We start from the raw sequence: 18,022 nt of genomic DNA, 5'->3' as shown, positions 1-18,022 counted from the left end.
CCTATCAGGTCCAAGCTGTGGGGACTGTCAGTTGGCAGATAGTCATGAGTTTTTAGTTAGTAGTAAATATTCTTTAGTATTCTTTGTAGTATAGATATAGTAGAGTATAGTATAATATAGTTTTAATAAAGCAAATGTTCGGCATTCCGAAGCCTTGGAGTCAGATGCCAATCATTCCCAGACATTGGGGTGGCCTGATATTGCTATATCCCTTTAGATAAGTTCATTACTTGTGAATGCTCTTGTCAAAAGAAGAGTTTTATCTTATTATTTCAACATTACAAAGTAACTGCCTAATAAAATGTGTGTTTAAAAACTATGCTTGTTTTAGTACCACAGTATGTGAAATAAATAAATAAATTTACTTTTAATGTCTGTGAAGAACTACAGATATTCTCTCAACATACCAGCAGTAACATCTCAAGAAATCTTATCCAGATTAGATGAAAGTAGGTTAAAAGTTAAGAGCTATTTTGCGTACGTTACTAATGCTTTGTGCTATAGCAATGTCTATCAATGTCTATCACACTGGGATCAGATACAGATAGTAGGTGTAAAATTCTTCCACAGTAGCTAAACAAAGCATTTGCAGAGGAGAACTTATCTTTGAGCAAGCAGCTGAACTTACCTTTGCCTCAGTTTCCTGGCTGTATAAGTATATATGTCATTGTGTACATGTACAAAGCGTGTATTATATGTGTGTGCAGCCACTTGTGGAATGGTGATGTTTGAATCACATTATTTTCTTGTACTTGTTTCATTAAGCAAATGAGAACCGACATTATAAGAAAGTTGAGGGATTTGCCTCTCAAAAAATCAATGAAAGACTGAATAATTGAAGCCAGACCTCCTGCATGCTCATAAGCTTACTTTAGTTACACTATCATCCTTCCTCTGAAATGCGCATTTTCTCCTTTAACTATAGACAAGACACATTGCTCCTCTCTGAACATGCCTCTTCCTCACATGGTGACACAGGATTGACAGTTTGACAATTCTTGGTGGAAAAGCTGATACAAATATCTGTTTGTGACCTCTTTGTACTGTGGCAAGCATTCTTTAATTGGGAGAAAGAACAATCTGCATCCTCTTGAAACTGATGGCTTGCCAGAATCATCCAGGGCTATGCAAACCCAAGTGCAAAGTGTTTTTACTTGCCTTCTTGGTGACAGTAAAATGAGATGCATTTAGAGATGCATTATGAGATGCATAATAACCAGTGATCAATCTCTACATGGTTAAATACTCCATGTTTCTAATCTCAGCAACACTGCTTTGCAGATGTTGGGAGTGTTCCTCTGCCGACTGGTGGCATCTTAATGGGGTGTAGTTCCTGGCCCTGCTTTGACTCATGATTAGCTGCATACTTTTCTAGCTGTGGTACTATTTATGTGAAGGGAGAGCTACCCAAGTAGCACACACCAAAAAAAGATGAGAAGTGTAAGTTGATTGTGAATGCCTTGCGACATGCACCTAGATTAGCAATGTGGCAGTAAAAGATTAATTATGTAAATACAGACTGTTCATCAGGTATGACTGGACACTGCTTATATTAGATAAAGAAATTGTGTATGAAAGGAAAGACAGCTTGTGACTAAGGCACTAAACCTAAAGTATGTTGTCAAAGCCTTGTTCCCTGGAAGATTTCTTCAGTGGTTCTAATGTTTTATTTCTTACCCCTTTGTTAGTACTTACTTTTCTCTCTTTTCTTTTTATGCGTTGGCTTTTCTTTTTACTTGTTGGCATGTTGTGGTCGGTAACCTTGTCAATAGAGTAATATTGTTAAAAATCAGTACTTCTTGTGTGCAGTTTAAGACACAGAGTATGCACTAGAGAAACTTAATTAAAAACTAAGAAGTGCAAAACCTTCTGATACAGTTTTGAATTCTGTTTGAGTATCATTGTTCACAAACCTCTATTCCTAACTCAGTTATAGTCTTGAAGCACTACTGTAATTAAGACACAATGTTGTTTTTACAGCAGTATGTGACTGTTATAATTTTTTTCTTATTTCCTAACTTCTTATATTAATGGGAAAAATCTTTTTAAAATGCAAAACATAACCATTCTTCTACAATCCACGTTTCAAGCTATTTCTCTTTTTATTTGATTGGGAGAATAAACCTTGTTGGGCATGATAAAAACACTTTAGAAATTTACCTATCAGTGAATAAAATAAAAGCAGATATTGCTTGCCCTCTGATCAGCTTTGTTTTTTCCCAACTGCAAATTAAATTTTATTTTGTAATCTCAACACTCTTCAAACATATTTATAATTCACATCCTAGAGAGATAGCCACAGTCCCATGCTCCAGGTTGTGTTGGGTAAGTGCTTATACTTTTGAAGTTTAGGAAAATATAAGATCTAGTAATTCAGCCTTCGGATATGCAGAAAGTAGCATCAGAAAAAAATCCCAACAAGATAATTCATTATTGTGGTACTAATTCAACAGTTTGAAATTATTTTTTATTGAAGTTTTTCATTTTTGTGGGTGCTTGAAGAATGCTATTCTATGTGAGTGTTGTTAGATATGATTTACTTGGGATTGAAGGGATTTTAAATCTGGCATGGCAGTTAAAGGAAGTTGTGTATGCTAAAGACTAAGTACCTGTGTTTGAATAGAGGACTTGGCTGTCACATGGCAAGAAATAACTTCACAATAATAGGTGTAATTTCCCATCTCAGACTAACAGTTTTTGTATTACTTTATTATTCAGTATTGCCAGAAACATGCTTTCTTCTCAACATATACTGTAAGGTTGTGCTACAAAAGGGTACATGGGCTGGAATAACTAAATTAAAGATGTGTGTAAAAACCTATGGATGGTTTCAGGTTTTGAAGTGACAAAAAATAACCAGTCCTTTCTGGTGGTGCTTCAAGTATTAGAGCTGCTATAAGTAGGTGGTTTAGATTCAAAACCTGAAACCATCCATGGGTTTTACATACATCCTTTAATTAAGTTATTCTAGCCCATCTATCCTTTTCTCATTTTCTGCGTTGTCTTTAGTGGATGATGCCTCCCCTTCCCTTATAACCCTTCAGCTTTCCACAGCTTTTCATAGTGTCCTAGGGTGACATTATGATGCTTGTATCCCCAATCGGGTGTTCTGTTTATGCAGGATATTATATTCTGTGGCTTCAAAACTGTCTCTGACACTGAAGGCGGGGAGAAGAAGAAGCACAGAGTTTCGTTATCAGCTGCACTCTCCCCCACAGTCTGCTGGAACACAGAACTCCACTGTTGTTGTCTGGGCAGGGACGGGGCAGAACAGAGCACTCCTTTTGCTTTTTAGTTAGTTTAGCTAGCTGAGGCAGTCCGAGTTTTCCCTGGACTGTTTTTCTTTCCCTTTTCTTGGAATTGTTCAAACCTGCTCCAGACTGGGACCCGGGAAAACACCAAGAGCTTGCACTTTGTGGCCTTCTGGGGCCTACTCTGGGCAGCAGCCTTTCCAGCCTTTCTGCTGGAGGGATTGATAACAGAGCGAGCACCCAGAGGAGAGACTTTCCGAATTTGTAATCTCTTCAGAGCGGTGAATGAGTTTTGTCATCTGGTATTGTTCATTTCTTGTGCTGGGGAGTGCTTTGCCTGTTAAATAAACAGGTTTTCTTCCACTTCTCTCCAAATAAATTCTTCCTGAACTGGTTGGGGGAAGGGGCTGTGTGAGCCAGCTTTCTGGGGGGGCCCTTTTGGAGGTTTTCTCCCAGATTTGCCCTAAACCAGGACACACAGTCTCTCTTTGCCTCCTGTAAAAGCACTCTCCTGTTGCTCTTCTTCTCATGAGTGCCTTCCCCAGGCAGAGGTTTACTGATCAGAGCTTTCCTTGGATGGGGACTCCCTGATGGGGTCACAGTTCTGCAGCTGGGTATTTCCTTGCTCTACACTATATGTGTACATATACATGTGTGTCTATATATATATGGAAAGCAAAATTTGGGAGAAATTAACTATATTAGAGACTCATTGCCTGTGAAACAAATGTTATCAACCACTGGTCCACTGTAAACACCCATTCTACAAATGAGATCACAGCAATACTCCTCTTAAAGATGAGGATCTCTCCCTTCCTTGCTTGAAATTCAGGACTGAGTCCCAGCAGTGCTTTCCTCAATAGGTTTTTTCAGTTCTCTTAATGGCTTTGCCATGGAAAAGGGACCTGGTGTCACCTCATCCCCAGTGATAAAAGAGCCTGTATATGGAGGACCTGGTGTCACCTCATCCCAGTGATAAAAGAGCCTACCTATGTTGTATCAACTCTCCTGCTTTGGTCCAGTTGTCTGCCTCCTTATTACCCATCATTGTATGTTAAGTTCACTTGTTCTCTCCAGCTTACCAAAGGTACTTACCAGCCTTCCCCATATGGTGCATACTGCTATCCTTCTTGAATGAAATGAGTTAATTGTAAGGAGATGGATATGTGGTCTTTTGTGAGACAATAACTATATGTTGTGATTTCTTCATGGTAATTACAAAAAAAAACCTCTTTCTGGTGGTGGTCTGATGAGGGATTTTATTACATTAAATGTAAATATATGTCACTAAAGAACAGTGTCACATAACAAAGAACGTTGTTGTCTCTGAAGGATGGGAGATGTATTTAATCCCTCACCACTATTTCTGAAAACATTAAAAAAAATATATCCTTAAGGTCCAGTTTCTCTTTTTGCTTGCACTGAAGTCCTCTACATAATTTTACAGTATCCACATCATTTACAGCAAATAAACATAATTCTTCATAGTGGAATCATTTATAGATATAGGGTTTCATGCTTCATTAATATTTATTACAATTTTTAGCTCACTTTTTATCCCTACCAGAAAGTTATACGACAGCATTCTTTATCCAAAAAAAAGTAGTAAAATACCAAAACCCTCCTTGCCAACTTTTAAAAACAATTCCTGAAGCAGATGTTCAGAAACAGACATTTTTATATAAAATATCAGTGGGAAATAGTTGGGGTTTGTTTGTTTGGCTCTCAAGGAAATTAAAAAGCCTTTCTATAATTTTCATTATAACTTCCAGAGGAAGTTTTACTGTACAAAGGATATGGTTGCATGAAAGATGCAAACCTTAAGGATTTAAAATCTGTTTTTAGAACTAGAAATTGTACTTCTCTTGGCAATTTTCTTTTCTAATGCACAGAACATGTAGGTTCTGTTGCAAAAACTGATAATACCAAAAAAAGCCACCCACATTTTCATAACATCTGCTCCCTAAGCATGTGTAAGTAGTAGCAGCAGTGAATAAATAAGTACCCATGATTAATCCAGCTGGAGCAGAACAGGAAAGTAGTAGGCTCTTACAATTTTTTTTTTGTTATCAATATAACAATTCAGTTCCATTTTAGACTGAAAATATAGAGAAACTTCTGCTATTCACTTGCAGTCTCCACTGAGCTGAATTCTGTTGGCATCACTAGTGAACTTTCACTGTGATTTTATGATGGTGCAATCTTGAGGATGTCTTCTGAAAAGAAATTCTTTGCACAGTATAGCTTGTGGGTTCCAAGTACAAAAATTACTAGTAATGATATTTTTCTGCTGAAAAAAAGAATTTTATCTCACTTCTAGAGTAAGTTTGAGGAGTTGGGAATTAGAGAAACTCCTCTCCAATTCTCTGTTTCTGAATCCTTTCATACAGTGTTCTGAAAGAGGCTAGGAAGTGAGAAAATTCAACAGAGTCACTTCTGTGAGTTGATTTTTCAGAATAGAAACACCATTATCCATGCATTCGCATGTACATTGCAACAGATAAAGCTTTGCTTATGGTACGTGGGAAAGCTACTATGTTCACAGTCTGTGCAATAGAATGACTGAAGAAATTACTTTTAAGGTGTAATTCCAGTTATTCAGGGGGCCATCCAGGTCATGGAACCTTTGTAACATTGAGATCATGAGCATTTATATGTATGTCTACCTACTGTACATTTATGAAGTAGTTGCAGGTGTTATGGTTTGGAAATGGTATTCTCTAATTTAATTCTCTAATTCTCTAATTTAATGCTCCCACTAAAACCTTGAGCCTTTTGCTCCTCCCTGCCACTACCTTCTTCCTTATGGTGAGCTGGAGAGGAGTGAAAGCACCAAAGGTAAAGATCACTGAGATAATTTACTGGAAACAGAAATGAGGTAAGAAAACAAACAGCAACAATACTAACAACAAAAGTGTATAAAAGAAAGAGTAATTCACATGTAAAAGGCTCACTGGGCCCAACATGGCCCAGCCACAGCCATGCTACCCCAACCATTCCCTCCAGCTCAGAACCAACAATCCCTCTCCCCCACCTACTCAACTGGAAGGAAATCCTTCTCTCCTGAAGAAACTGTCTTCCCTCTCCACCCCCACCAATGGCGTGAGGTGGTATAGAATAATCATAGAATAATCTCCATATTCTAGCCATGCCTGCTCTGGCTACTACAAAAATTAACCCTGTGCTGGCTGGAACTAGAATATTATCCACCCCTTATTCTAGATCATGAATGTCATTCCCAGATCCTACACCTTCCAACTCTATACATAAATGTGTGTGTATATATATATATATATATATATATATACACACGCACATATATATATGGGGGGGTATGTATGTATATACAGCACTGGTATAGTTTCTATAGTCAATGGCCATCCTTCCAAGATGTCTGCTGAGTTCATTTAGTCCATGACACTGGATTCTCTCTGTTCTAGGTTGTCTTCCAGAGCAGGAGGGCTGGTGTGCTGTTGGGTGGGTGCCAGCTGCATCAGGAGTTCACAACTGGTGTATCTGAGCAGTCCATATCCATGGTGGTTATGGCATACAGTAGCAGTGCCATTCAGCAACTGATATTATACAATTCAACAGTACAGACTCCTCTTACCCAAAAATCAAATCCCCTTGAAGTACGCGTTGTGTTTCTCTGTCCCTGCATTACCCACCATGTGCACCCAGGTCCTTGAGCAAAAACAATCCCACAGATGGCTCTGCCTTTGCCTTAGAGGGCAGGACTAACCCAAAGTGTCTTCCCTAACACATATTCCTCGTATGCACCATGGGGACTTTATCCCCTTCTCTGGTATGTAGAGGCTTTCATGGAGCAGGGTGAACTCAGTTAGTAGAGCCTCTGATGTTAACTAAATAGTAGTAGCCTCTGCTAGATGTAGATCCAAATGTTTGAAGGTTCCACTACCCCTTGCTTTGAATGTGGTTTTCGAACAGTCCTTTGTATCATTTAATTTTCCCAGAGGCTGGTACATGAGAGAGAATATGATACACCCACTCCTTACCATGCTCTCTGGCCCAGGTGTCTATGAGGTGATTTTTTAAGTGAGTCCCATTGTCTGACTTAATTCTTTCTGGGGTTTCATGTCACCACAGGATTTGCTGGCCCAAGATGGTGGTCTTGTCAGTGGTCTGAGGCACAGGGTAGGTCTCCAGCCATGCAGTGATTTCTTCCCCTATTTTAAGAATGTAGCGCTTGCCTTGGTTTGCTGGAGTGTGATGCAATCAATTTTTCAGACCTCCCCACATTCCTATTTCAACCATTGTCCCCTGTGGCGGTGTTCACAGGGGTCCCAGGATGAGGGAAGAGATGAGAATTTTGACTCCATGTTTCAGAAGGCTTATTATTTTATGATATATATTATATTAAAATGATATATTATAACTATACTAAAAGAATAGAAGAAAGGATTTCATCAGAAGGCTTAGCAAAGAATAGAACGGAATGATAACAAAAGCTCATGACTCTCAGAGGGTCCAAGCCAGCTGACTGTGATTGGCCATTAATTAGAAACAACCAACACGGACCAATCAAAGATTCACCTGTTGCATTCCACAGCAGCAGATAATTATTGGTGGTTTTTTTCCTCTGAGGCTTCTCAGCTTCTCAGGAGAAAAATCCTGGCAAAGGGATTTTTCTGAAAATATCATGATGACAGTCCCCCATACCACAGGGGCTTTTCTTGCTTGGCCTGTGGCACGTTTCACAGTTGTGGATAACCTGGGAGACTGTGTTCATGGTTAAGTCCATCCATTTATCATAAGCCCATCTGTATATTGAATCTCTTTACTGGTGGCCTGAGTTGTCATGATCCCACTAAGCCAGAAGAAAATCACCCTTATGTTGCCAGTCCAGATCCACATAAAACACTTTTAATCTTGGCAGCTTAATCTACCTGTCTGTTGTTGTGGTGTTCTTCAGTAGCCTGACTTGCGTATGACAAGACATACGTGTATGTCTACATGACATACAGTCAACTTCTCTATTTGGGTAGTGATGTCTTGCTAGAATTCAGCAGCCCAGGTGAGTTTATCTCTGTGCTGGCAATTGATCTTTTTCCATCAGCCTAGCCACTCCCACTCATTCTTCCTTTCATGAGTCAGTGTACAGGTAGAGCGCTGGCCATTTATTTCATTCACTCATACCTCTAAACCCAGCTGGACAGCTTTCAGCACTGCAATCTGACTTGATCCAGTTTGTCCCTCAATGACTCCTGTGACTTGCCATGTAGGATTCCATCCACATACCCACTGGAAGCTGATTATATTAATCTTTCCATTTTACTCCTAAAAACTGAATTTCCTGGGCAGGTGCTGTGATTTTACTTTGCTTTATGACAGAACTTTCCATTAGGAGGACTTGGATTATCTTCTCCCCTTTCTCAAAAACTTCCTCTGCTGTGTTGCCATACACAATGATGTCATCAAAGTATTGCAACTATTCTGGAGCCTCACCCTTTTCCAATTCAGTCTGGATGAATGCATGGCAATTTGTGGGAATCTGGACTCCAGTTCATACTGAAGGTCCAGCATGGCCTTCACAGCAGCACTCAGTGGTGGATGAGGCCCACAGAATCAGGTTGGTGTGGTGCTGTCGATGATGCATTGTTGTGGCAGTGATCGGTATGTTGTTCTTCCACCCTCAGCAGTCCCACAGCAGAAGGGTCCTTTGAGAGATCAGGCAAGGTATTCAGTTGTCTAATTTCCTCTGTCTCCACAGCACCTATCCCAAAAGCCCAACGATGCACTTTTGAGTCCTTGGAATAGCCTCTCCTGAGGTAATCTATGCCAAGGGTGCATAGGGTCTCTGGGCGAATCGGAATGTGTCCGGTTTGGCTGTCTGTCTCTGCCCGGACACGGGTAGGGTGGTCAAAGGACGAGTCTGGACTCTTCAGTTTTTGATCTTCAGGCTGTTTATTATTTCTTATCTACAGAATTTTCTTTCTGCCCAACAGAGGTCTGACCTGCAAGGCAGACAAGGGCACTCTGACCACCCACGGGGCGGTCGTGTCTTTTTATACTAAAATCTACGTACATCATATTTACCTTTATTTCCCAATACCTTTCACCCATATTAGCAAGTGCACCACAAACCAATCCCCAAGTGCCAACATCACCACAGAAAATGGATGACAAGAAGAAGAAAGAAGAAGGACGAGACATGCCCTGATCCCTCCACCTTGTCTCCATAACCCCCCTGTACCAAAAATTCTAAAATCTATATTTCACCCTATAAATGTGTCTTTCCTGCACCACTCACTCCCAAGTGACTCTCACGTCCTCAAACAGGTGTCACTTCCTTAGAAGGATCAAAATCAAGCCACCAGACACTCCTGGCAACATTCCAGGATTTCCGAGCCCCCCCAAGGGTTCTCTTGGTAATTCTGGACATCCGGAGTGATGTGCTGAGTTCCCACAGGAATGGGGTGATTTTGCCATTCATTCCCAACCAGGGTCACCTCAGGTCCCAGTACTGTCAGTTGTTGGGACCCCTCTGTCACCCCAGAAACAGAGATAGATCATGCCCCTACAGATCTTGATGGCATCAGAGTTCATTGTGTGCCAGTGTCAACTAAAGCCTTATTACTCTTGTGGGTCTGATGTGCCAGGCCATGGGATCCATCCACACAGTCCAATAGATCTGATTCTCCCTTTCTTCCACATGGCTGAAGGCAGGGCCCCAGTAGTTCTGGTCATGGCAGTCACTGCTCAGTTCTTGGAAACATGAACTAGAGATCTCTTCAAGAGGATCAGGAATAACATTCAGCCCTTCCATTCTGTCTGAAGACTTGCCCACTGGAAACTGGATTATCCTTGAAGAATTTCTGTTGATGGTTGTTCTTCCTCTCAAGTCACGTACCCCTGCGGTTAGGGCAGAGGTGGGTTTTCCATCCCACTTTCTCGTATCCTCTCTGTGGTCGTGCAGGTAAAACTGCAGGTTACCTCGTGGTGTGTACCCCTCTCTCCAGCAGAGGGGTACATGCTCCCAATAGCAGAGATTGTGGTCCATACTGGCAGAGGCATGGGACATTGTCTCTCTAGGTTGTTTGAGTCTTTCAAGTCTGTCCACAGTCTTGTTCAGTCTTTTCACAGCCGAGGCACAGGTTGGTAGGGAGGAAAAAAAACCTTCATTTTGTTGAAGTCAGCTGATCACTTGAAGCAGTGTTTCTTCTTCTTTCATTGACATCAATGCCAAGGGGATGGTGTACAATGATGGCACACTCCATAGAAACTTCTGCCACATGGATTGTGTACACTGGATCCAATCTGGATCTATAGGGCACTGTTTGTTATTTGAATCCCTTATAGATTACCTCCAGCACAGCTAATTTTTTCAGGTCCTGGATACCTTTCTCTGTGGCATTCCACTTGTCTTGGTGCACTATTAGGTCATCCATGAGAGAATACTGTTCCCTCATATTTGACAGATGTTGCCTCCAGAGGCTGAGAGTTTCTGCCCTCTTTCCAATCCCCTTGCCAATGCCTACATCCTGGAACAGGGATCCCAATTGCCTGGCTTCACTACCATCTAGTTTCATATTGCATGTTGTGATATCCCAGCATCAGAACAGGCAGGTCACAAGGGGCTCTCCTGACTGGTGGCTGAAATGATTTTGCATATCTTGCAGCTCACCTGACGGTAGGGATCAGGTGATTCTCTCTGGCCCTGCTTCTTCCTCCTGTTGTGAGTGCCCTATTCCTCTTCATTCTTCACTAAGTGAACTAAATTTGTCTTGAATTTCTTTATAGAGGCACCTGCTACAGGCACAAGTTGTTCAACTGGTTCAGCTGCAGTGGCCACAGTGCCTACTGGTGTGTTTTCCTTCTCTTCCCCCTAAGGGTGCTGTCTAGTACAGAGCACTGTCCAATAAATCATAGTCTGGGGCCAGCATATTGTAATAAATTGCACCTCTCTGGAATTGCCACGGCATTCTCCTTGCAAATATTCTGTCGCTTTATCAGGATCCTGTAGTTTTTCAGCAATGAACTCCCAAGTCATTGGAGTAGATTGCTCCAACAGCTGGGCATTTTTCTCTCACATTCCATGCCACTCATGACTATCCACCATCAGAGCAGATCTCTGAAAGATCATGTTAAAAGTCTTTTAATTTTTACCATGGCGTGGACTACCTGAGGCAGACCTAGCAACAACAACATGCTTTCCTTAACATCCAAAGATAATTCAAAATTTTCCAAAGCTGTTGTACAGGCCTGAAGAAGGAAAAGGGGTAAAAAGCTGGAGAAAGTCAGCTGGTAAAAAGCTGGACATAAAGGAGTATATACAGGGTTAAGTACCTGTCCTGGATTGACTATATGATGCTTTTATCCCCAATCGTCTTGTTCTGTTTATGCTGAATAATAAGTTTTGCACCTTTAAGACATGTTCCAGAGAGTGAAGGGGGGGAGAGAAGAAGCGTGCAGTTTGTTTTCAGATACCGCACTCACTCCTCCACATTCCTGCTCCTGACTGTGTTGTCTGCGGATGGACACAGCGGGACAGAGCTCTCCTTTGCTTTTAGTTAGTTAGTTTAGTGAGGCAAAGAAGTTCCCTGGACTGTGGGGTTTTTTCCCTTTTTTTGGACCTCTTGAAACCTGCTCTGGACTGAACACCCAGGAGAGCACCAGCAGCTCACACCTGTGGCCCAGCAGGCCAGGCCTGGCCTGTGACATTTCCAGCACTGAGGGACTGATCAGAGACTGAGTGAGCTGAGCTGCAACCCGGGGACGGGATTTTCTCAGTTTGTCATCTCTTTTGGAGCGGCAAGGGGTTTTATTGTTTAATATTGTTTAGGTTTTATTGTTTAATAAACATTTTTTTTCCACTTTTCTCCAAGGAGATAGTTTCTCCCAGACCGGCTGGGGGGAGGGGCCAATTGGATCTGCTTTCCTACCGGAGCCCCTTTGGGGATTCTTTCCCAAATTTGCTCTGAACCAGGACAGTACCACAACCACATGAACAGATCAAGCAACATTGTAGCCAGGTGGCTCTGTACCTAATGCAACAAAGGCTTAGATAAAGTTTGTTTCCAGCCTACTCTGTTCAAATCTGTTTGCAGATCTGTTGTTATCATAACTTTTGTGACCCACTTGGCACCAAATTAGGCTGTCATGCTTTAGGAATTGTATTCTTGAATTTAGTGTTCTCACTGAAACACTCCAAACTCCTCTTAGGTGGGATGGAGAGGAGAATTGGAGGTACAAAATGTGAGGGTCATAGGTTGTGGTAAGAACAATTTACTGGAAACAGCAATGAGATAAGAAAACAAATAGTAATAGCAACAATATTAATAACAAAATAGTTGAAAAGAGTGATTCACATGCAAAATGCTACTGAGCCCGACTCAACTGCAGCCACATTACCTGGAGTGCTGCCTCTGGCTCAGAGCCAGCATTACCCCACTGTTACCCTCACTTAGCTTTCTTGACCAGAAGGAACCCCTTCCCCTGGAAGAGATTCCCTGCCATCCCTCAAATGACATGAGATCATGTAGAATAATCTCCAGGTTCTAGCCAGTAGAACCCCTCTGGCTACTGCAGAAATTATCCCTGTTTGGCTGGAACTATGACAGTAAGTATGTATGTAATGTATATCTATGCTCCTAGCAGAGTACACTTATCTCTAGATTAATAGCGTGTTCCATTTTACCAAAAGAGAGGGGCTTGTTAGACTGTGCTACAGCTTCTATGTCCTTTGCACAGAAGGCAAGAGGCAGAGATAAGACTGATGATAGGATGATGTGTGCATAGTCTCATGCTGCTGTGAATTCAGGATATAATTCAAGACACAGGCAAGGACTTAGACTTTAGGAAGATGTGTTGGGGAAGCCCCCTTGACAGATTGAATATGCTACCTTTTAGATCCCTGTGAATTAAATTACACTTGAAGAAAATGAAAGTTGTTGAAAACTGAAACTAAGAAGTCCAATTTAGTGGAATTTTAGTAATGACAACACAAAATATTCCTACACACAGGCAATTTGGGGATAAACGGTGGCAATAACTGAATAACTGGTTGATAAAAGAAGACTAAAACATCATGTTTTACACAGCAGGAGTTAAGAAAACAGGTTTAGAGTGGTGGGAATTACATAAATGTTTAATTATGTTGAACAGAATATTTATTCAGTGATCTCAACAGTGCTAAGTTTGAGGAGTTCTTGAATGCTTATCAAAGTCTGTTATTAAAATAATATTTGTTTATCTGCGACACTTTAAGAAATAGAGATATGAGAATTTTTATCCAAACTGAGATGAAAACCAGTTGCATTTCTTTAAGTACAAGGGTTTAGGAAACAAGAAGATGTGCAAAAGTGACTATCAGTGATTTTAGTTGGAACTGAGAAGTGGGAGGTGGGTGACTACTGTATTCCTCTGGTCCCTCTTGTTTTGTGGGGTTGTAGATACTGAGAGTACTGTTCATAAAATTCTGTCAGCATTTACTTAAGACTCAAGAGTTAGCCTTGAGTCTTTTAGGTTTTAGGTTTTAGGTTCAGGTGCAAATTTAGCATTGGTCTCTATTTTAAACTAATAAACCTGTATCTGTCTCTGCTGGTCTGTATTTATTAGAAATACTTCATGTTATTTTTTCTTTTAGCTCATACTTCATATAAGAGGATTCCTACCTCAGAGTAGTTCATTTATAAGGAACAGAGTTCTTGTGAAGATATGGGACCCAGTCTGATCTAATTTATATTGATGTAAATAAGGAACTAAGATTTTGGATTGGCACTTGGAGGAATTAAATGCTAATTCCTTGGCTAGTTCTTTCTGCATAATGTTATCTGTCGTCATACCAACCAAGAAGTATCAATTTAATGATTCAATAACTTACCACTGTCATCTCTTCTGATTTTCAGATGGGCTTCTTCCGACGGAGGTACAAAGAAATTATTGAGGCTGAAAAGAGCCGAAAGGAGAATGAAGATAGTTGGAACTGGGTCCAGAAAAATCAGTAAACTGCCCATGAAAACAAAACTGCCCAGTCATGTGACATGCACTTGCTAGTCTATAGGTCCTGCTCTCGTATCTTCCATATGTGGAAGAAGGAATCTTCTCCAGATGTTTTGGAGATCCCATTGATGCTGTGTCTTTATTACTCCAAAAAGCTAGGGAACATATCCTGAGGCAACCACTGCAGCCATGTCAGGTGACTGGAGCAATTCACACTTCATTTAAGAGTTGAACTTTGAACTTTGGTAACCAAGCTGCAGTGCAGAGCAATATTTATGAATCCAAGTATGTAGTATGCCCTCAGGGGAAGACTTTTACCTAAGAATATTTTTTATAAATTCAAGCTTTTTATATTGAGTATGTCTTTATATTTGTATCAATGTTTTATAATTTCTATTGAATAGCTATATAGTTCACTCAAGCACTGATATCTGGCTAAATCTTTGGAAATACATACGTGTGTATATATATACATATAAAAAAATTATATTGTACTTTTAAACATCAATGCAAGAGAGAAAAGAGAGATTTGCAGATAAAGGTAGCTGGAATCCTCATATGCTTAATTCACAATGCTTGGTAATATCTTATACAGATCATTTAATACAAATAAGCCAAAATCTTTTTACTGTCTCTTTCTTTAAGTTAAATTTGGTATTTGATTTATAAGCTACAGAACCTAAAGTATTTCACAATTGTGATACTCTGTATTTTGAGTCTGTCCTTTACTAGCCAGGATGGGAGAGGATAAAAATACTTCTTCAGCGACATGTAGCAAGATGTAGCTTGCTTTGGCTCACTGAAGAAGGCAGCACAGAATGTTCTCTTTGGAAAGTTTTCTTTTGCAGTCTCTAGGACTGTACAGCTGAGATACCAGAAGGACATAATTGAGCGAACCACTATGGCATTGACAAATTCCTTTCAATAATTTTTTTAAAGGTAATTAAGTCATATTAATATTAAGATGGATAGTTTTAAAGCTACTGTTAAAGATTATGATCTATTGCTATCAAAGCAAGTGATAAATTGCTACATGCTGTGATCATTATCTTTTTCATGTGAGTTACATACTTGAGTCATGAGTTTGTTTATATGATAATTTTAAGAAAGATAAGTAGATCCAAGGATTAAAATGTTTGGATATTTGAGTCTTGAGATTGCCTATCAGGGTGTTCCAAGTACTGAATGTATTTCCTCAAGAATTTAGAAGGAAGTTTAGTAAAGATGCAGGTGTTACTGGAGCTCAGCTTCCCACTTTTATTGCTGGTAATTCTTTAACAAATTGTTTTTGAATTAGAAGAAATCCAGTTGTAATTAATTCAAACACGTTTCTTCAAAAAGCTCTTGGATTTCTGAATAGAAATAATGAAACTTTGTAAGACTTGGGTTTAGATTCTACCTGTATTTTACACTTTAGTGAATAAGGAGCAAATGTCATGTTGGTATAAAATCCATGTAAAGGAAAGAAGGGCCAGGTAGAAAGCGAAACCAGGATTGAAAGGTTGCAGGATGTTTTCTTCCTTAAGAGTGTGGTAAAAGAACAGCTGGAAGTTTGGAAACTTGAATGCAGAGAACATGCAAGAAATCTGCTTGAGAACAGGTCTTACTCTTCCTTGCCATATTCATGATAACTTCAAATTATAAAAATGGACCACATTCATATTCCTGTTTGCTTTTTACCACCATCATCAAATGTCAACTATTAATACAGTATTGACCGATATTTATTAACTATTAGCTATCTGCATGCATTAGGGAGAAAATAGTTTTAAAGTGAATTAAGTGTACTGATTCAACATCTGACAAGAAAAACTCACAAGTTGCTAGGGTTATCTGAGAAAGAAATTATGCCTGATGTAAACTCCAAGCCTGTAGACCACTTAAGCAATCTTTTCAAAGTGGTGAAGACTTTTGCAAGCATAACAGTGAAAACAGCCCTTTCTATGCCTAAATACATGAATGATAATGACTCCACATACCAAGTCAGTGATGTGCAGGAAGCCCAGTTTGCTGAAAGCAATAGATATGAAAAATGTTTCTTTGACAATATTTAGTATCAATTTTCTTTAATGTCTTCTGTTTATGGGCACATTTTGGAGTTTTGCACGAGTTTAAAGCATAGTATCCATTTGACATGGAAATATATAACTGCTTTCACTAAAGAATTAAGGGAGTCACAGAATTAATCCCAAGTCTGCCCACTTTCTAGGGTTTCTTGGATATAAATGAAAATAGAATATAGTTCATTGAATGTGCATTGATTAAAGTGGCGGGAAGACTAATTACTTTTGGAGCTTGGTTTGCATGCACAGTAGAATATCTGCACCATCATCCCTTCTTTTACTTAGAATGTTATTACTTACATATTGTGAAATTGTATATTTCTTTTTGTGAACTTGTGATTGGAAGAACGTCTTCACTCTTACTAATGTCACCTGTATTTAGAAGCTTGTGTTTACCTGTATTCTGATTCACTTGCACTGTTTTGGAAATGTCAGGTTTACAAAAAATACAACTTTTTGGAATAAAAAAATGACTGCAAAATTATCCTAATAATATTTTGTCAGTTATTGGCCTTGTCTAGCTCATGTACTTTTCCATTAAGTGGGTGAAACATTTTCACCTGTCTATTTGAATTAAGTATTGTATGTGTGTGTTTATCTGTGTGTGGCTAGTAGACATCTTTTATTGTAATTCTATGATTTATAACATCAAACTATTTGGAGACAAAGAGTACAACTGACTTGAGTACAGTATTTTAAACCCATGGAAATAAAATAAAGGTATGAGAGTTATTTATATTTCATCAATCTTGCTTTATCAACATCAAATTAAACCCCATGTGATTGTGATACTGACCTATGTTGAGTATCAATCTGTGTTGCTTGAGTTCTGTTTCAAACTATGAATTTGGATGAAAGTTTAATTTTTTACCTTCATCTGCTTTTCCTGGAAAGATTTATAGTCCATAGTGGCTGGAATATAGTAGCTGAATAATATATTTGAAATTATGTTTTCAACTCTATACATTCCCATGCTACTGGTCTTACCTGTATAGGGAGCAGAAGCTAGATGTAAGCTTTTACTCCTATGACTCTTTAAGTGTTTCAATGTTCTCTAGCCATACTAAAGCAGTCTGTTTCCTCAGTATTAAGACTATTGGCTCTATATCTAAGAACAGGCTAGGCAGAGTTAGGACCTGACCTCTGACCCAGAGCACATTTGTACTGGTGGAAGACCACGGCTTTATATACCACAATGCCAAAGACATTGGAGAGTTCCAAGTAGATGTGGGTTCTGACATTAAGGTAGCACCCTTCAAAGTAAAAATAAATGTTCTCAGTCATTGCTGGGCAAAAGTTGTAGGAGCAAGCTGCTGCCAAAAGGAATGTAATGCCCAGTTTGCTTTCGGAGATTAGTGGAAGAACTAGTGCTGCAGCAGCTAAAATAATAACCAGAGACTTTTGTATGTACTAAAATCTCTTTTTTATCATGTGAGCATGTGCATGTGTGTGTGTGAGCATGTAAGCAGGCAGTGTACGTCTCCTTCTAGGGCCAAAGGATTGATGAACTAATGATGCCCTCTGTGGGGCTCACTTCTTGTCTTCTTGATAAGCAGAGAACAGCAGTTTGTACATAGCAGGATTTTGTGTGTTATGTTATTCCATACAGCTTTTAAGAACCCTGTAGTACTTCTGTGACAAAGAGGCTTTGTTTTAGAAATCAAACCCACAACCTTTAGCATATTTGTTTCTTCCAGTTTCACCAAAGCAAGAACTAGATCAAAATTCAAGAAAAATAAGATGTTT

The 18,022-nt window shown here is 39.6% G+C and overlaps 1 protein-coding gene across 1 annotated transcript in view; it reads left to right on the top strand.

The window, feature by feature from the left end:
• The window catches only part of ITGA9 (integrin subunit alpha 9), a 236,743-nt gene extending 219,972 nt beyond the window's left edge, over positions 1-16,771 (top strand). The window contains exon 28 of the mRNA XM_066557605.1: positions 14,120-16,771. Within this exon, the coding sequence (XP_066413702.1) occupies positions 14,120-14,218 (99 nt within the window). The 3' untranslated portion in view covers positions 14,219-16,771. The remainder of the gene's footprint in view (positions 1-14,119) is intronic.
• The last annotated feature ends 1,251 nt before the right edge of the window (positions 16,772-18,022 follow it).

Source organism: Molothrus aeneus, chromosome 1, assembly GCF_037042795.1.
Source record: "Molothrus aeneus isolate 106 chromosome 1, BPBGC_Maene_1.0, whole genome shotgun sequence".
NCBI classification, from domain to species: Eukaryota; Metazoa; Chordata; class Aves; order Passeriformes; family Icteridae; genus Molothrus; species Molothrus aeneus.
Note: the sequence above shows the minus strand (reverse complement) of the source record. Positions and strands in the feature narration are given on the sequence as shown.